The sequence below is a fragment of the Misgurnus anguillicaudatus genome, chromosome 6, assembly GCF_027580225.2.
Source record: "Misgurnus anguillicaudatus chromosome 6, ASM2758022v2, whole genome shotgun sequence".
NCBI lineage: Eukaryota > Metazoa > Chordata > Actinopteri > Cypriniformes > Cobitidae > Misgurnus > Misgurnus anguillicaudatus.
In genome coordinates this window covers 3,880,474-3,902,050 of record NC_073342.2, presented here as the reverse complement: position 1 = coordinate 3,902,050, position 21,577 = coordinate 3,880,474, and the positions used below count along the sequence as shown (strand labels likewise).

Genomic DNA, 21,577 nt, shown 5'->3' with positions numbered 1-21,577 from the left:
GCTCATAGCACATTAACAAGATTATTTAAATGTAGAGGTAGAAGAAGCAGGGATGTTACAACCATTTTATAAGTATAGGGGACACAGTTGCTGGTTGATGTGACCCTCAAAGGCCAAAGAAATATGGGTGCCAAAATTGTGGAAAGATTTTACTGTTTCACTGGTAAATTGCTATTTTCATTTACCTGCGTGGCATTCGAATGAGCAACATGTATAACTCAGAAATTAATAACTTGAGACAATTTTGAACACTTTAGCTTTAAAACCAAAGCATCTTGTATTGCAGTGAAATCCCAACTACTATCTTGAAAAGACAATATTATGACCACTGTGGTGTAATCTAAAAAGAAACCAGATACATTTGTCCTTTTTCCGGCGATTTCACGCTTAACGGAGCCTGACTCCTCTGTTACTCTTTGTAGAAAGAAGGTATCTTTTTTAATGTCAGATCAGTGGCCTGAACCTGTTACTTCATGAAGCTGTTGTCATCGGGTGAAGCTCTTACAATCATACAAACCTCACTGAAGCGGCCAAGTCATTTTCTCTTAACTAAAACATTGCTGTTTTGCTACGCCGCTGTCGGGACAAGTAATATGAGAAAATGGCCCTTCTTAAACTACAAGACAAAAAGCCGATGTCGTCTACGTCCTCAGACAAGCGCAGCGAGTGGTTTTCTGGTAATTTTCGCTGACCTTGTGCGCCGTCCTGTCACTTTGACAGTCCCGGGGTGCATTGTGGGGCAGAAAGCTCTCTCCCACAGGCCCGCTGGATGTAAATGGAAGTAAATGGGTTTTTCATTTCTAAATGTCTGTCTGATAATAGGAGTGGGTGGCATGTCAGATCACACACATATGAGGCACTATTTCAGATAAGGCCATTGGTAACACAGGGGTCTGTGTGTGTGTTATCTTCATCCCTCTGTTACCTCAATTTCTATTCTCTTCCTGAAAAAGACTCATTTGAATTTCCTCATCAGAAAAGCCCTTCGCTTGAACCTCAATTAATATGTTAATGTTGGCATGCACGCTTTTTAATTAGTATAAGATGAATCACATTGCATATTCCAAAACCTGATTATCTCGCTTATGTGCTCCGTGGGCATTGTTCTGTTGGCACGTGATGACGGCTTGATGGTGATCTTATTTTTTTAGGGTTTATCTGAATTTGAAAACATGATTTATTTATTTATTTATTATTGTTATATACATTATATATATATATATATATATGTGTGTGTGTATATACATATATATATAATATATAATAATAATATATATTATGTCACGGCTAGTCCACTCTTAAATATGGGTATTTTTCTTAAAAAATTCAAATTTTTTAGCAAAAAGCTGAAATAATTGCATTTTTGTGAAGGAATTTTGTTAGAGATCAGATTCAGAACAATTATCAAAACATACACAGAGTTTAACATTAGTAAAGAATGTTTTGGCTTCAGTTTTTTTTATAAATTGGGTACGTTTTTATGCATATGTTTTCTCTCAATTGACGAGATAACCCGTCAATGGCAGGGAAAAAGTTAATCATGTTTTGTAGGGATGCACCGATAAGGAAATTTTGGCGGATAACGATAACCGATAACTCTTTATATTTGGGGGCCGATAACCGATATATATAGGCCGATAAATATTCATATTATTTTCACAATGAAAAACTCCCAGACCGCGGACATCTTGTCTTTGCACTAGCCTAGGATACTCTTCTTAAGCCCGCAACACGTGTCATCTTCGTGCTATGTCACAGAAAGCACCAATCAAAACTTCACATGGCCAGCAATGAGCAAGTGAAGTGGTTCAACAAACCAAAATAATCCATCATTTATCGACTTTCATTTATCGGCCTAATTTTGCTATGAGACCGATAACCGATAATATTAAAAATAAGCAGTTATCGGCCGATAACGATACGTCGGCCGATATATCGTGCATCCCTGATGTTTTGTGCACAGATAGTATTGCAGGAAATACGTCATCGCTTACTTAATAAGGTGGATATGTCCACAATAAATCGGCCAGATTTTTCTCATTGTAACTGGGCTGAACCAATGGCTCTATATTATTATTGTTATAGATTAAGGCTCTATAATGTGTTCTTGTAGCTCAATTGGTAAAATGTTGTGCTAGCAATGCAAAGGTCATTGGTTGATCCCCAGGATATATCAGCCTCACTGTTATACGTGGTATTAATATGTAACTTTCAAAAACACGAATAACACTTTTTTGCATGTTTGGATAGAAGCGTAGAATTATAAAATTTTTACAGCTATAAATTGTAAAATATTTACAAATTTTAATCTTTTTATAAAGATTGCTGTATAATTTCCCTTTAACCATTTTATCGATAGAGTTATCACCCTAATTCCCTAAACCTTACCCTAAACTCTTTTTATACATAAATTTGCGGTTCTATCTGGAGTTTATGAAGTACAGAGTATTAAAGTTATTAATCCATGAGAACGTTAATCCGGCTTGACTCTGTAAAGGCACACATTTCAAATTTCAAAAGTACATTGACTGAAATATGACGTTGCAATCAGTGATGTAGCACGCAAGAGCCAATAAGCATTTGATATCACTGCCATAAAGCAATGCATCGAAAAGCTTCTTGAGGTGCAATATTTGAATTAAAATTCACAATGAACTCGAAATGCTTAAATTACTTTTAAGAATAAAATTATTACTTAAAAGTATTGTTTAAACGTATTGAAAGTATACTTTATTACTTATTATTATTTTTTAATAATAAAGGTAACTAGCTTTGCATTGTGTCTAAAAATACCCTATTTACCCATGACAAAATCACTGTAACACAAAGCACCGAGTGTCTTATTGCATTATTAAAACACACACACGGACGCACACACATTCTTTACCCTCCCCCAGTCTTTTTATCTGCTGCATTTCTTTTCTCAGTAATTTGTTGAGGTACATTTACTTTGCAGAGAGAGTTATTGAATCATAACTGTGATTTTAACAGAGTAATTAAAGTTAAATGTGGCCCTGATGAGCTGCTCCTTTAGGAAATGTTGCGATATTAAATTATTTATGACTTGAGGCTCTCCGTACCATATGTAAATCATTTAGATATGTAAATGGCCTGCTAAATCTCATGGATTATGAATAAAACTGTACAATTCCCCATGTTTAACTGCAGGCTTTTAATCATAGAATTACTTTTCTTTCTCTTCATGCCTAAAGTCATGTTCATTAATGTTTAAAACAATGTACAAGATAGACATCGTATCTCAAATATAGCACAGTTCAACAGACAAAAGCTACATATATTTTTGGACTATTTAAACTGCCATTGCATCCCACATTACTTAAAGTTTAAAAGGATACTTTACCCAAAAATGAAAACTCTGTCATCACCATTTACTCATACTCGTGTTGTTCTAACAAATAAACATTATTCATTAATAAATAATGGTATACAGATTTAACACTGCTGATTTTGCTGTGTAAGCAATAAACAGTTGACGGTATACCCACTGACTTCCATAGTAGAAAAAATACTATGGAAGTCAGTGGGTACCGTAAACTGTGTGCTGACAATCATTTATCAAAATATCTTTGTGTTTAACAGAATAAAGAAACTCATACAGGTTTGTAACAGCATGAGGGTGAGTGACAGAATTGTAATTTTTTGATGAACTATCCCTTTAAGCTATGGGATGTCAGATTTCACATACTAATATTTCAAGTGACCTGTGTTTGGTTTGTTACAGAGTACTTAAAGTGTAGATAAGAAAGACAAAAAACTGGTAACCAACACAACGCCACAATATGCATGTAGGATTTGTATCTCGGATGTGATAAAAATCGTAATATGACACCATAATGGCAGAAAAAAGTAAAGATGAATAAAATGAAAGAACCAGCTTTCACTTTCTCCATTTATTTTCTATATTAAGTGAAGTCTATTTGAAATTCAGAGAGTGTTCTCATAACTGAGAGAGAGAGAGAGAGAGAGAGAGAGAGAGAGAGAGAGAGAGAGAGAGAGAGAGAGAGAGAGATGCTGTTTGGGAAAAAGAAAACAGGTACAAGGATTTTCTTGTATTTTCTACATGCAGAAATATGTTCTTTGAATGTAAATTATAAAACTTGAATGTGATAATCTGTAATTTGTATGCTTATAGAAGTCACAGGAGAGTGTGATTGCAACTTTATTTAAGGAATAAAGTGATGTAAAGCAGAATACTTGATGAAGAACTAAACTACCCATAATCCTCAAAGAGCGACCCATCATCCAGAAAATACTCTGTTATCATAAAAACATGTCAAAACAGCTCACTGTCCACTTACGTGAAGCATTATGAAGGATTATAAGTTGTTACGTTCCGGTTGGTTTGTTGCATGGCCTAAAGCTCTTTATTAATTAACATTATTACAATAAATGTATTGGAAATAAATGAAGAAGTTCACTGCAGAAAAACTACAAAAATAAGTGAATAACTTGTCATAACCATGATATCTTTTACCATTTATACATTTTAACCTCAAAGGTCAATTTTGCAAGCATCTTTTTACAGAAAAATGAAATGTTGGGTTTAATTAAAAATATAAAAAGTAAAGTAATCTTAACAAACAATCATTTAGTTCATTTTACAAAAGGAGTTTAAATAAACTTAACAAACCTAAGTAGAGTCAACAAATAAAAATTGAGTTAATGTACATGAACATTTTAATTAATGATGACAAAAACATTTAATAATGCCATTTTATAAACTCCACCTCCTTTAATTAGGATTTAATAAATCCATAACACTGAACATATTTATCAAACATATCACAAACGTATTTGAAATGCAATGTTACATTTCAAACCATTTGTTTGTTTTGTTCTTAAATATATCAGAACATGTTCATTGACTCATTGGCCTATCTTATGGTGCTACTTCTGCAAGAGGGTGCCAAAACAACAATCACAGATCACTGCAAAATCCTCAGCCAATGAGATGCAAGTCTGTATTGGTTTTATTAATTTGTTAATTTTATGCAACAATGTTATGTTGGCGAAACAAGTAAGTATTAAGTAAAGCTGACAAGTCATACTTTTTTGTTGAATGAACTAGATTAAGTCACATTATTAAATTTATTTTTGAAGTTATCAAAACATGAAAGAATTAAGTAAAATTGGCAAAAGTAAAAGTTTTTTTTATTTTGAGTGTACACTGTAAAAAGTGAAAAGTTGGATCAACTTAAAAAATGACTTCAATTGGTAACTGTCATGGTCCTGCCTTCATGTCATAGTTTTTGCTTCTTGTGGCAGGATCATGACAAGCCCATGTGTTTTGTGTGGTAGCACATGGTCCAGAGCATGTGAGTAGAGCTGAGCGGTGAGAAATTCCACTCCCTGCTCACGTGGGTGTTCGCTGATGCTACGTACACACCAAACACGGGGCAATGCGATTTTTTTGCTTGAGTTGAATATTTTCAACTTGGGCAAAGACACGTTTGAAGCGAATAGTGTGGTTTTTGCAGCAAATGCGGCGTCCATATCGCGTCATTAGCATCACCCCGCGTGAGGACGCATCTGATCGTGTGTTTGCATTGACTTTGTATGTAATCTACTCGTTGAATCGTTAAACTCGCGTTTGGTGTGTATGCCCCATAACTCCGCTTCACTGCTCAAAGTTGGACCAGACCGCTTTGCTCAATTCTGTGCTCTGCTTACCTACAATTTCATCACGCTCTGGTGAAATCGCTCCACACTTGCGCAAATTAAAAATTATTTTGCGTGACTAACACCTGCCCTTTTCAACCGAAGCCTTACGTCTTCGTGTGGTTGCGGTGTGGTTGGACCGCACCTGATACGCGCGTATTGCGCAGGCAGCGTGTCTGTTAAAATAGGCAAATCAACACACAGCAAACCCGCTCCTTGTCGTGATCAATCCGGCCTTTGGTCCTGTTTGCTTTCCTGTCTCATCTCCAGACTCCACCCCCTCATCTCCTCTGTAATTATCTTGTTATTTGTTAATTCATCTGACCTGTTGCCCTCTTAATTTTCTCCCTTATTTATTGCTCTTGTGTTTTCTGTCCTGTGCTGTTTCGTTTTGTAATGAAAAATTTTCCTTTTTAAAACACATTTTTCACTTAAACAATTTTTCACTTAAAAACATACTTAGGGGCTGGACACACCAAAACTTTTAAACGTGGCTGAAAACGCCTTGAGGACGCCGAATGCCAGCTGTTTTTCAGTCGAGCGCTTTGGTAGCTGTGATACTTCAGCTTTAACTTCAGAGTTTCCATTGGAATCAATTGAAAACATGCGCCGGCCGCGGGCGTAAAAACTTTGGTGTGTCCGGCCCTTATTTAGGTGTTGCCAATTGAAGTAATTTTTTTAGTTGATCAAACGTTTCACTTTTTACAGTGTACAGTTACGTTTTAGGGATAAGCGCCCTCTAGCGGGCAGTACCCAGCAAAAGGGGGCGCCGCCCCCCAAAGTTGGCCAGAGAAGAAAGCTACTTCAACATGTTACAAAAAAGTTGAATATATAATGCAAATTAATACAAAATAAAATCGTTTAATTGTACTATTTCACTGTTAGTCATGTTATCATTTATTTAAAAAAATTAAAAATCAAAACTGAGTTCGTTGTGTGTGTCATGTTTGTGTGTCTGGGGCGCACCCCTAATGAGTGTTAGTAAAAAGGGTAAAAACATGTGACCTGAGGCTGAGCTCTAATTGGCTGGTTTGGGATCCGCCCTGGGGCGCAGGACTGTGCGCCCCAAACCCTCCCACTTATGTTGTCAGCGAATCAGAATAGTTTTTTATGTATTTGACCTCATGTGATTGGATCGTTTTCAGAGTCTCATAACCGCGCTGTGCCATGTAACTGCTAGATACAGAAACACAAAATCTAATGACAAGAGTCTGCATTTATCTGTCTTCATGCGTTTATTACACAAGATGGTTTCAGATACACAGTGTTTAATTTAATTCAGATTTTTACACGCCTGTTGCTATTTTAATCGCAATAATATTTTGTGATTTGATTTGTTCATATTTGCCTGTTCAGCACAAAGTTTGTGTGTTTAATCGCCTCAGCTGTCTGTCACTGTGAGAAAAAACAATTCATTAAATTCATGTGATGTTAAATGTAAAGTGATCCACAGTCTCTGTTCATCATATGTTCTCTTCACAAATAAATAAACACATTTGAATTTGAATGCTGGTCTTGTAAGGTCATGATTAGAAATGAACAGGTGAAGGAAAACAATTATTATCATTAAAACGTGAAATGATGGATAATTGACTGTCGGGATTTTCAAATGAAATAGTCTAACGCAAACTCTGGTGTGTGTGTGTAAATGAATGATTACCATGATTAGTTCATTACTGATAATAAACCCACATTATACTCAGATTTACACATTCATAGTAAATGTATTTCATGATTTAGTTGACTTCAACAGTAAAATTTTCAGCATGATATTTATCACCTGATAAATGGCTATTTACAGACCTGCATTGCCACAGTAAAAGTTTAATTTCAAGTTTGTATGCCCCCCCCCCCACTGGTTGGAAGTCTTGCTCAGATGTGTAATTCAATTGTCTGGAAGTCATTCACGGATTCTCTGAACAGAAACTCCTGCCTTCTTTCATTTTGACTGGTCAACACTTTGTGGTGGAAACATCGATAAATAAATAAATGGTAAATAAATCGAACATTAAAATTTTTTGGTGAACTATCCCTTCCCTACCTGCCTGCTGGTAGAGGTGCTAATTTAGTCAGTGTTTCTGTGGGTTGTATTTGAATGGAATAGACAAACAACTCAAACAGTCGAATGAGTTGGAGGATAGGATGGCATTTTTAAATGTTGATGTTATATCCATATTAAAAGCAGCTTTAGGTCTATTTATATACAGTATTAGTTGTTTTTATTGTGTTGTATAGAGTGATGATCAAGAGGGGCCTGAAGAAGACACACAGAGCGTCACAGCATCTTCTGTTATGGTATGTTAATCTTTTTCATCTTTACTTATACCTCTTCTTGATTGTTTAGTAAAAACAATAAGGAACTCAAGGCCATGTTACTCCATGATACTCCACTATGGATTGTGCCTAACAATACCTGTTAGTCATATTAGCATGTTCAAAATATAACGCAACCTCTTGTATTTTAATATACTAAATACATGATATTACAATTGTTTTACTAAGCAAATTTATTACATTAATCTCCTCCGGATCATATAAAAAAAACCTTATCTATTATGGTTTGTTTCATTAGATTACATCACTCTTAAATTGCACATGAGCAACTGTCATTACCATAAATCAATAAAACCTTACCACACATTGTTAGGAAAAGAGGACTGGGTTCTATTTTAGGCATTTTTCAACATCCGTGAACCATTTTTAGAGTACATAAACAGTCTTCTCCCTGAACAGCATGCAGACAGTTGAAGGACGGCCCCCTTGGTGAGCGCTTGGGTTTTTTAATTATCCTGGAGGTGGCACCTCTTCCCAAGCATCTCTCACCTGCACTGTAAACAGGGCTGTGAACTTTGCTGTCAGCAGCCCGGCCCTGAGATCCACCGATGAAGGGAAAAGCTCATTAATACACGCGAGGCGAGACCAGCTGAGAAACCTATGAACGTGCCTGTATCACTCACACGCCACTCGCTTCAGCCATTAATATCAATTATGAATAACATTAGTGTGCATAGACCCCAATACAGTTAGTCGCAAAGGGTTTGTCCCCAATACTTACACCAGTGGTTTTTGAGGTGTTTTTGGTCAAGAGTGGTTAAATAGACTGATTCGTATTGTGTTTCTTTTTCTTGTAATATAGACAACACCATTCACAATAAATGATCTACAATAATTTGAAACCTTAAGCTACAGAATTCTTCTGCAGCAGAAGAGACATAAAAATACATTAGACAGGTGGAAACTCCTGCCGCAGTTATCATTTTCACGTTCAGTGCCAAGCAAACGCATTTGCGCCCATTCTGGTCTAAAAACGAGGTGTGTATTGGCGTTACTATTTTGAGGCAACTAAAATAGACTACACCATTGACCAACTAAAACCTTGTCTAAAGTCAATTATGCAATATTGTTTTTGTTATTCAAAGAGCGAGTTAGTAATATGCGCCTACCATATTTTCCGGACTACAACTCGCTCCGGAGTATAAATTGCATCAGTCAAAAATTCATTTTGAAGAGGAAAAAACATATTTAAGTCACAGTGGACTACATGTCCCTTTTATTTAGAAAATGATTTCACAAAATCCAAGCCGAAGAACAGACATTTAATCTGGAAAGGCAAGTTATTCAACTAAACTATAGCACAGAACAGCAGGCCGAATAGGTGTCCGTAAATGTTAATGTGACATTACCATTTATTCAGCTAACACAACAGCATATCGAACATACCTGGGAGGCTGAATAGGCTAAATTAACACAACAAGCCAAATTAAAATTCAAAAAGGTCCCGAAGTTATTCCACATCACTGAATCCATTGATTTACATAAATACAGAAGCAGCATAGAGCGGACTCTCGCGGCTGTAGACGGTAATGATTTCTCTTGGTTTATATGAATTAATTTGGACATATTATAAGTCGCACCTGACTAGAAGTCACAGGGCCAGCCAAACTATAAAATGTGACAGATAGTACGAAAGCCCTGCTGAAAAAACCAGCAAGACCATATGTTGTGTTTTGGTGCTGGTATGCTGGTGACCACCAGCTAAACCAGCATCAAACCAGCATAGACCAGCATAATTCCCATGCTGGTCCATGCTGGTTAGATGCTGTTTTTATCAGCAGGGAGGTATAAACAAGACAATGTGCTTATCACACACATGGATGCGCAGCAGCACACAACTGTTTTTAAATATAAAAATTAAAGGATTAAAATGTGAATGATTATAATTGAGTCTCTTGGACATAAATGAGGACCGATTACGATATGTTAAAGGAGTAAAGAGCTGCTTCACCTGTAGCCTGGTAAGTATTTGAATGTTTGACTTTAAACAAATGCAAATATTGCATTAGTTTTTTTTAATGCGAAACCACGGATTTATACTATATGATGACGTTGCGCTGTCCGAGTGCTGAAAAGTTTCGGCTCTTCACACGTTTGTACATTTTTTTTTATCTCCTGTTTGTTACACATTAAGTATTTTTAGTGTACAAACCTTTTCTTGCATATTTGTAAAATATTCTTTGAGATTACATTGACCATGTAGGCTATTCATACATTTACAGCAATTAAAAGCCTGCTAATTTTACTTCCATTACTAAAAGTATACAACTTTTAAAGAGAACCAAATGTAAAAACTATTTCAATACAAATAAAAAAACAACGCAATTTTTAACATGAATCTTAAACTGGTGTTCTTTTTCCTACGCTTAGTTTTTCAGTTTACAACATGGCGCAAGAGCAATGAGAGGGAATGAGAGCTAAGACTCTCATTGGTTTATTGCATGTTACGCCCAAAACACACCCATTACTCATTATGAGAATAGGAACAACCTATTCAGACTTCCGTTTACCGGAAGTTTCGTTTGTTGCACGAAAGCCGTTTGTTTATGTTGGTAACCGTCTGCTGAAACCGTCTATAACTTCTTTAGTGTGTATAGTTAAGGGGCGGTTTCCCGGACAGGGATTATCCTAGTTCCAGGAGCTGCTTTAATTTAAAAACACTTTGTCCTTTTTAATTTTAACATGTATCGGTGCCACTGTTTTGTCTCAAGATGCACGCCTGTAGTGTTTTTGTAAGATATGTCTGTAAAAACTTCTTAAATGACCTAATATACTCTAAATAAGGCCAAATCCTGGATTAATCTAAACCCTGTCCGGGAAACCACCCCTAAATGTTCTTTCTCTGTGTTTGGGTTTCCATTACAAATAGAACTCAATTTAAATGTATTTATATAGCATTTTTTACAAATGTGCATTGTTACATAGCAGCTTTATGTGGAATAAACACAATATAGAGTCAGATACAGAGTAATTATGATTTGTGGCATGATTTCTTCGGTCAAATTATAAAATACATCCTAATTTGCTGCTGAAAACATTTCTTTCAAAGCGGCCATCAAAAGGCGTCAGACCCAAAAACCACAAGAGACATTAATTTCAGAATAGAAATGGAGTGGAGTTTGTCTCTTGTAAACTTTCATTTTAACTTTGTTGTAAACTTTATTTGTTGGGTACCAAATGGCCTGCCAATTACAGCTTCTTTCTGTTGTTAATTTTATGTTGGGGTGATAAATTCTCTGCAGGGCTTCAGTCCTGATTTCAACCTTTTGCAAGGTTTTTCTGCCAATTTTAAATAACTGAACATGATAAAAATTCAAACCAGATTTGCAATTTCAATATACAAAACTGCATCCAAAATTGAAAATTAAATAAAATGATTTCATTTCAATTTTCAAGGTGATAATGCATCTTCCCTGTACTGTAAATTGATCAATAAATGCAAATGGTGATCAGACATATAATTTTCACTATAATCTCGTGGCAAGACAACCAATATTAAATTTTAAAGGGCAAACGTGAAAAGGAAATACAAATCTTTTTTAAAGGTTCATTTTACTAATACTTAAGCAATAATCGTGACAAAAATCCAAATAAAATTGTAAGGTTTACTTTTCATTTTATATTCTCTTTTATTTCATGGTTTTCGTTTTCATTTTCAATGTCAACCGGTATGCAAATTATATGTTAATCAATGGGTGGGGTTTACTGTACTTGCTCACAATTAATTATTCATTATTATTATTACCAATTCTTGGGTCACCTTAATTCAGTTGAGTTGGAACTACACAAATGAATTTTATTCTATTAAGGTAGCATTACATAAACTGTGGAGAGGACTTCCAGTTCCCATCATGCTTTGCATGGAGCTTGATAGGGAGAGTAAATGTAGAAATAAAGTGTTATTTTTTAAGCAAGATCCCAACCCAATTGTTGTTCTCTGTTACCTACATTTAGTGGTCCCACAGAGCTTTATTATGGGGTAAGATGCAGTACAGTCACTAAATATAGAGCTTATACTTTAAAGTGGATTTAGTGTTGCTGTAAATGTCTGTAATTCAATAAGTGTCTCACATCACTCGCTGTACCCGTGAGCTACAGTGTGTTCGCACTCCATCCCCAGTTTCCAAACAAAGGGCACAAAACTTGCTGATGTGGTATCTGCACCCCCGGTGAGCGGGATGTTGACCTCTGTCTCATTCTCTCTATGTGCCAATGCTAACAGAGCGAGCATCCCACATCAGCTATTTCTATGTTAGGATTCACTGTCTGAACCGACACCTTCTGTGAGATCGTGCTAAGATGAAGATTGGAGCGCCAATGTGGTTTTCACAATTTTCAAAAATAGACTGCAATGATTTAGCATGTTAGCAGATGACGCTCTATTTAATGATTAAAATGGTTTAAAAACATAAAGGAAAATGTTGGTTTTAATTTTAAAATCGCAATCAAATGAAAAAATTACAATTCTTAATTTTATATTGCAGTATTTATTATGAATGATTTATTGGTGCACATCATTAATTTTTGAAATTCAAATAAATGATTGAGATACGTATTGAGATACAATAGCACAGCTTGCTCTGTTTTCATTGTTCACTATAAAATTGATCACATAGTTTTCCAATATGGCGTCTTAGGGACTTAAAACACATAAACTTGAAAGTTTATGAAGAACATGATTTTAAAAACACACAGTGCGGAAAACGGAGAGCTGTGACATCTGATCTGTCTGAGTAAGAGAGAGAAAGAGAGAGAGAGAGAGAGTTTAAATCCTTTTATGCGTCCGTGAGAGCCTGGGCAAGACAAGCCATTTTAAAGAGATACCTCACAACATCCATCACCTCAGCAGTTTGTCTTCATCAATCATCTGGCTGTTTGTTGACCATAGCAACAGGATGCCACAGTTATTTTTATGGATCTTGTTATACGGGTCTGCCCTCTCACAGCAGGAATTTCCTCAACATGGGATGCCTTGTGTTTGAACACGCTTGTGACAAGGAATCTTATGTGCCGTGAATTTCCAAAAACTACTGCATCTGTTTTAAAGCTTATCTAAGTGTCCACATACTTTCTGTTTAAATGTCCAATGTTATAAACAATGCTGCTAAGGTAGGATGTTCACAAAAATATGTGTCAATAGCTATGTTTCCTTTCAAAGTTGCGTATTAAACTTATGCGCATAATTGGAATATCCCATTAAACATTTGCGAATAAAGCAGCGTTTCCATTTAGTGAGCTGAAGAGAGCAAATCATCACTTCCTAATAAACTGGTGCTTAATATCAGTTGCTGGGTTTCCATCAAAATCTTTTTAAAATTTGCAAAAAAATAAGAAAATCAAACAAATACAAAATAGGTGCGTTTCCATCAAGTTGTTCATGCAAATGAAGTGGTATTGGGAACCTAGTAACCAACAGTAAACAAAACAAAGCATGCTTAGAAAATGGAGACAGGACTGCATTTAGTTATGACTGGGCAAGTTATACATTTACTAGCAGTGCAGTTTGTAATTGCCAAATTGAATTCTGCACAGAGTTTTTGATACAGGTACAAGAGCATTGCTGCGACATTGAGCCCCATATATGGGAAAGACAATTGCTGAGTCCCAATTAGCATACTATCGGTCCTAAATAGTATTCGAAACTAGAATTAGTACGTCCCAAATCGTAGTATTTTGAAACGAGTATTCCAAAGATACCCGGATGGTCTGCAATTTCCGGTTAGAATTCGAAGTGCAGATCAATGCACACTCTAAGGGCTAAAATTGCCCACAACCCATTGCGTGCGGGAGGGAGGAGCTTAACCACACTGACCCTCTTGCTTATTTGTAGTAATACTGTGGCTGTACAAATGTTAACTTTATTAGTCCAACGAAAGAAACATGGTGACTACACTTTTACTATAGTAAAAGCATGGTTCATTTTAATCTGGGTATTTTTGAGTCATATATAAGTATAAAAATAAGTATAAAATACGTTAAACAATAGTTATACTATAAACTTTTTAATATTTTGACTTTAAAATAAGTAGTTTTCGTTACACACATTGCACATGAACGTCAGAACCAATGACGCTCTGCTTCACTCCTCAACTTGGTAGAACACATCGTAAAATGTAGTGTGAACAAAAACGATGAGAAAAAAGATGGGAATAGTAAATAAAATTATATTGGACATAAGTTATAAGAATGAATGAAATATTAGCTGTTTCTCAATATGCGTTCTTGTCTGTACTTGCGTTCTTGTGGACTTGTGAAACGTCATCAGTCGCGGCCCAAGTACTGTTCCAATTCAAAGTTCGCATCAAGCCCAAGTTCACATAAAATCCCCGGATGTGTTCTTGATCCGCCCAGTTTATCGAGGATGCATCAGAGGAGACTTGTGTGGACTTATGACAGCGAAGTTTCCCAGAATGCATTTCGCGTCAGAAGTTCGTTCTTCCGAGTCTGAACTTGCAAGTCCGAACTAGGAAGGACACAAGTCCGAACTTGGCGTACTTGGTATTGAGAAACGGCTATTGTTAACAGTCGAGGTGTGCGTAACTAGGCAACCACGTTTTCGTTCACGTTGCATGACGTCATCGAAGTATGCCCAGAACGTGCATACTCTTTTTTCCTCACAAAAACAGTACATACTTTTAGGTCGTAGCATAAGTAGGCGAATTGGGACTCAGCATATGTCAGCAGATACATCTAGAAGATCAGTCACATGGGTTTAATGTTCACTACGTCAGAATTTATTCAGCAAATGCGTTTCCATCTCCCATTATTCACATTTACTCTTTTTCGTCTAAGTCAAAGTGAAGTGAGAGAATGTTTTTTGAGAATAAGGGGACTTTTATTTAAAATTTGGCATTTCCATCACTGGTTTCTTAAGCGATACTTCAAAATGTGCATAAAATCAGGGTGATTTTATTACAGAACTTATTCCAAAACTGTGCTGTGCAATGAGTTCTATAAGCTGGTTAGTCCAGCTATGCTGTCCAACGCGCAAAGTCACATGACTTTTTAATGCGCATCTAGGTATTTATTCGGCTAAAGTGTTTTTTATCAAATAAGAAATTTATCCAACTCAATTATGCGCATTAGCTTTTATTCGCATTTATAGAATATATGTGCATTTTGGCGGTTCCATTGTGTTTTTTATGCGATACATAAAAATTGGTTGATGGAAGCATAGCTAGTGACATGAAATCTTTCAATGATATTAAATGTTATTAAAAACTTGTACCAGTACCAGGGGCGGCTGGTCTATTATGGGCGCTTGGGCACCTCCCTCCTACCAAGTGTAAAAAAAGTTTTAAGTTCGACAAAAACATGACTTTCTTCTGTACAGGTGTGGGTGTCAGGTTTTGTCTGCCAGCTTCATTGTGTGCCGCATATCATCATAAATGTGTAGTTTTATGCTCGGGCGCCAAGAAAGGGCGCCCTCTCTAACTAACCAATGGAGGTCTGATATGCTATTAAAACGTCACTGAAAATGATTTATTCAACCAATCAGTGATGCGCAGTAATAATTCTCTGATGGGTGCTTTGCCTCTGCGCACATTGGAGAATAACATGGAGTTTTACTCTACTTGGTGTGGTCACGTGGCAGAGAGATTAGACTGGCAGCGGAGCCAGTTGACAATAGCTGCGGCGGTGGCACACGAGAAAGATACCGTGCAATCTCTCAAACTCCGTTTAAAACAAACAAATACATAAAATAACCTATTTTAACTTATATGCTCGTTTTGTAAGTTCATGATTAGAAATAAACACGTGAGCGAAAACAATTTTTATCATTAAAACATGAAATGACGGATAATAATTGATGGCAGAATAATAACAAGTGAAAAGTCTTACTGTCCTACATTACTTCAGTACAAACTTTGATTTTAAATTTGTTTGCGCCTCGCCCAAAATTTTTTTAACACCAGCCGCCAATGACCGTTACATAGCCACCCAGTTCACCATCCAGTGTAAAAACAACTCTATGCTTCTTAGCAACAATGATCTAAAAACGTTTACCTTTTACTTCTTACCATTTATTTTTTACTTAATTCTATTTACATCTTTTTTACTTTTTTAGTTTAGCTGTTGACATATGAGGGTTGCTATATCTGGTTGCTTTCTAATGATTTGCCGTTAATTAGCAACCGATGTTATGTGGCACAGTGCATTTCTAACAGACACAGATGAATGGAGTTCAAATCAGTGTTTTCTCGTCTGGAAACGCAGCTGAAGTTTAAGAATCAAGGTCACGCAAACCCCTCGCCTTCATCTGTCAGCTCCTTTTGATCTACAGACGCTTTTCTTCGTCTTTCTGCACGCTCTGCCTTTAACATGGGGTCGGAGGTCACCGTGGGGCAAGGCCAGAGAATCTCTGCCAAAAACCTTCTTTCCTCTTGTATACTTTTTTATTTCTGTTATCATCCAGTGAAATAGAGAAGGGCAATATAATAGTTCAATTCATAATTGTATTTTATAACGCTTTTTTTTTACAAATTTGCATTGTTGCAAATCTGCTTAACACTAAATAGACGTACCTCAATATCTGTACTTGGGTGATTCTCACGAAACCATTAAAACACCACGGCACTAATGATTTTAGCTTTAAAATGTGTAATATAGTAACATTAAAAAGCATCAGAATTAACACAATACTGTGTTCTACCTTGCACAATGTGTAATTTCAACATAAGAATTTATAATTGAAAATTTTATCTCATTTTCTGCTGAAATTCTCATTACCGCAATGTGTCAGGCTGTGTTTGAACATGCGTTATGTATGTTGTAATATAACACAAAAATATTAAGAAAATAAATAAATGGATGTTTTGCTAGACTACTTCAGATGACAGAAAAAATATTTACTGAATATTCATGTATAATAATAATGAAGAAAAATTAGGAAAATGATGTGTCCATGCCTGATGTTCTCATCCTCCGCAACACTTTTTGAGAACATTTTAAGCACACATACAGAATTTTAATAAAGTTTGATTTTGAGTGACCAAGCACATGGACCAGTTACTTCAAGATGGCTACCAGGTAAGATCATTTTTTTAAAGTTAATTTGAAATATTGTCTTGTCAGAATGCTTACACAACATTTTGATTATCATTACCGCAACAGATGCTTATTAAATGTTAATTTAATTAATAGAAGCATAATACTTTGATTTTAATGCATGTGCAGAATCTCCAAATGATGTTCTTTCAGGTTTGTCATGTCATTTTGAAAATATGTCAGTGTTGATGTTTTCTGACTGTTGTGATAATGAGATTTTTTAGGACAAATTTTTTTAATTATGTTACAAAAAGTGTTAAATGATCAGTAAAAGTTTTTAAATGAATGTTCCCATTTACTCCAGACTTTGTTTTTCAATGTCTGGTGGGGAAAAAAAGTAAATTTAAGCAATTTTTACATTTTCATGCTTGACATTTTTAAAACCAAGTTTTTGTGAGAATCACCGACTTATTACTTAGTCCTGTCTGTAAAATCTAGAAAAAAATCTCATAATCTAATAATGACATAAGGAGCAAAGTTTTATTTAAATCTTTGACATGGCCTTACTTATAAAAGACAAGGTTATATATTCACAAAATGTTCTTTATTTAGCATGATTTTATGTAGAAAACAGTCAAATTAGCTAGGTTTTCATATCGTGTCACTAAAAAAGAGGTTTGCATACATGGTATTATTGCAAAATATATGCACGTTAGCAATACCAACTGCAATACTCACTACCAACAATGGTTGGTTTGCAGTTAGACCATTAAAATCATATTGCAGTATATTAGCGATACATTCTGAATAGTGTATTTAGTGTTAGCATGCATAAATGTCAGGAGCTAACGCTGTTTTGCTTTACTACTTATGCCATGCAACCCCACACATTGCAGTTTTATTATAATTCAACAGTGTCAGGTGTGCACATATTGCTGTATTATAATATTATAAATGATGTATTATAGCATTAAATGAGGCTTGTCCAATCAGAATATAGAAAGTTTTATTAATTGCAATGTTGTGATGTATGTTTTTAACTGTTAGAAATGTACACAACAGGAAGCAGATTCATAATTTATAGGCTTTTGATTTACTAAATAATAAAATTAATAGGTATCATTGAATGGTTAATTCAAATATGAAACATTTAGGTTTAAATTCTTGCCAAATAACTATACTGAGATGTTGGACTTCTTGCCCTTTCAGCATTTATCAGTTACATGTGTCAATATCCACGCTCAGCTCCTGGCCCTAATTGGGAGCCCATCGGTTGCCATGTTGAATCAATGTTTTGAACAGAAATGCAATAATGTCAGGACCCTTCACAGTGGGGGTTTCAATTTGTCATATCATAAACAGGTGCTAAACATGAGGATTAGCGGTGTTGAGATTCACGCTCTTCCCTTGGATCGTGTTATCTGAGTATTGGATCCCCGGCGCTACTCTTAGATTGAACAACGGGGCCCTTGTGTTGGCTACGGGCATCTGCAGGGCCCCAGACCCGGTCACAGGTCATTGATCAGTGTGACAAGAAACACTGTCTGGTTCTCTTTAAAGCGTGGCTGCCTGGAACCAACTCGAAATTGGAATCAAAACTTAAAGGTCTTCTTACAGAAAGGCATAGGTTTTAAACATATTTTGTTGTTAAAATAGTTGTCCCATGTAGGATCTACGTTGTAGGTTATGTGTAGGCTGTACTTAGCTTTGCGTAGCCTGACACGCACCTAAAACTTAAAAACACATCAGTTCTACGCAGACATCAAGCGCTGTGATTGGTCCGCAAGAACCCCTTCTATCATGTCAAAAAAATCCATGTTGCATTTCTTCATAGGTATTTCTGCTTGCGACGGTACGAAGATGGGCCAAATCGAGGAGTGATATTTAACTGAAACTGCGACAAAAGTCGCTGTCTATTTACCTCCATCACTGTTGGTTAAGCATCCAAACAGCATTTAATCAGGCCAACACATACGCTCAACCAATGGCATAAGTTAGTGGTGGGACCTTTTTTTTTTGTCTGATCAATTGCAAAGGGTATAAGAGTTTGAAGACCTTGAAAACAGTTTTTATTTAAATCGTTTTGATTGCAACACTAGTAGTATGCTAGTATCCTCTAATTGTATGAAAGTTCTCACATATATTCTCTTTTATTCCTTGTGGGAAAACACGCATATGACAACTAGTCATGAGACCCGCAAAAAACAATGAGATTTGATATTATTATTGTGCTGCCATATTTAAACACACTGTGCCGATATCTATGTTGCCATGAATATGCGACTCTTGCACCTTTCTTATTGAATGCACTTAGAGGACTTTGCTGAGGCAGGGATAAAGTGGATTTGAATTGAAAGAATTAGATGAACTTATAATGCGTGCAGAGAGCATTTTGTCAATATTATTATGTCATTTTTGAACAAGGTGGCATTTAGTAGCTTTATCATCTGAGCTCTTCATTTATTTACCCACTGGGGTCATTTGAATTACTTGAATGATGGATGTATGTGTTGTGTGAAAGTTTTGCAACGTTGGCCCTTATATACAAAAATAACATGGCGGTATTTTAATAAAAAAAAATCTATGTTTAGCTGAAGAAAGTAAATCATAAACACCTGGGGTGCCATGAGGGTGAGCAAATTATTGAGGAATTTTCATATTGTGGCGACTTATTTTTCTAATGTTTGTACCAGTACATAAGTACAGTACGATCACTTGCAATTACGCATTTGATACACAAAGCTACTAAGATTGCACATGACTTTACTTTGTTTAAGTCTTAACATGTTACCTTTAGTTATACTTCTTTCTTGCATATTTTGCACCACTCTTTCCATGCAAACTTTCCATTGAATCTGTTGCATTATTCAATTCTTATATTCTGAGTCTTCTCTCTGTCTGTCTTCTATAGTCACTGTTTCATCGGATGCAGATGGATCCCGTTGAGAAGGAATGGTTACGATGTGCGGCTTTAGGAAAATATTCTGCCCTGTACATACTCCTGCAGCAAGACAACACCCTTGTCTCCAAAAAGGTAAAACCTATCCGTACCCTTCTTTTTTGGGGGTGAATAGAAGGCAAAGGACCTTGAGCTAGGATTCAAACTTGGGTCGCACCACTGCATCTGCACCATTAGTGAAAGCATTGCCTGCTACACCATGTATACTCTTCTTATCTCAGATCACTATTTACTGATGAATTTTTCAAAGACACCAGCAACTTTTATTATAAAATCTGCTTTATAAATCTTTTCGCTTTGGGTAAAAAGTAAGATATCGATATATAATTTTTGGATTTCATATTTGTGTACACATGACTGTGGTTGCATTGACTGTCTGTTCTCTATTGTAATGCACAAGATAATTAGGTTGAGGACTACATTACTGCACAGGGCTCTAGAATGTGCCTGGTTTGAAGACTTTGATGCAGGATGAAAAGATTCCGACAGGAACGGATTGTTGTTTGACCAGGAGCGTTTTGTTGCCTGATAGTGTTTGGGAAACCGCATGGGTTCGCTTTAAAGGTGAAAAGAAAAGAAAATAAAACATGCTGACAACTTCCAGATATTGTTTGTCCCCTGGATGCGAGCGCAGCCTGTATTGGCTTAACTTCAGAAGCCTTGGCCCTAAGGCTGTGCATTCTGCCACTTACGCTATAATAACACACACTTCCCAAACACGGGACATGGCTGGACAGAGCAAAGGGGGAGAAAAAGAAAGAGTAGAAGGTGGTAGACTGGTTGTCTGGTTGTAAATCATCACATATGTGCCGCCAGCAGCAGCGGGTCGCGGCTCTACGGGAGTGAAGCCCCAAGCAGCAGCTCTTATTAAATTTCCATGAAGTTTAGTGAATCTGCACGGTGAGCGGGGATGACAGGGAACGGCTGCCGTTGCTAAATACTAAAGCAACTGACAACAACATTTACCGCCTATAATACTAATACTACTATTACCAGAGGCTCTATGTTTATGTGTCATTTTAAAAAGTGGCTTAAATTTTGCTTTAAAAAGAAAACTGTAGTAAATAGTTTTATGTTGAATGTAACCTTGTTTAATGCAAGTAAGGAAATGGCAAATAATTGCTTTAATTAACAAATTTTATTTAAAATAAACAAAATGTTGCCTCTTTATGGTCCAGGGTCCATAGTATAAACCTCCTTCATCCTACCTATCTTGACTTGTATAAGAATGCGTATGTGTGGAGGCACGTAGTGTTTCTTCACAAAGTCACATTTACTGGCGTGACATACATAATTTAGCGTTTTTATTTGTTTTCAAGGATCCATGTAAATGCAACATTTTTGACAACCTTTCACTACATCATTGTAGTGTAAACCTAGCATTTAGCCTGAAGTATAGTTGTGTTTTTGTGCGTATGCAATGGTCCACTCTATGTGTTTTGTAACCACGCGTACTTTGAACCTCCCGTAGGTCACACGTACAGGCATACAGGAGTATGTTGTATGTAGGTCAGGAGAGGTTATGCAATTTTTCGCAATGCGCATACATCGTTGTGCATTAGACTGTGCATGTTTACCCACATACACTTACAAAAACTGACTATACTCCAAACTTTA

The 21,577-nt window shown here is 36.2% G+C and overlaps 1 protein-coding gene across 9 annotated transcripts in view; it reads left to right on the top strand.

The window, feature by feature from the left end:
* LOC129434041 (uncharacterized) overlaps positions 1–21,577 on the top strand; it is a 117,991-nt gene that overhangs the window by 51,848 nt on the left and 44,566 nt on the right. For 8 of the 9 annotated variants that reach the window (XM_073868368.1, XM_073868366.1, XM_073868367.1 and 5 more), the window contains 2 exons: positions 7,915–7,974; positions 19,913–20,035. In XM_073868368.1, the coding sequence (XP_073724469.1) occupies positions 7,915–7,974; positions 19,913–20,035 (183 nt within the window). The remainder of the gene's footprint in view (positions 1–7,914; positions 7,975–19,912; positions 20,036–21,577) is intronic. The other variant, XM_073868365.1, reaches the window with a different exon arrangement.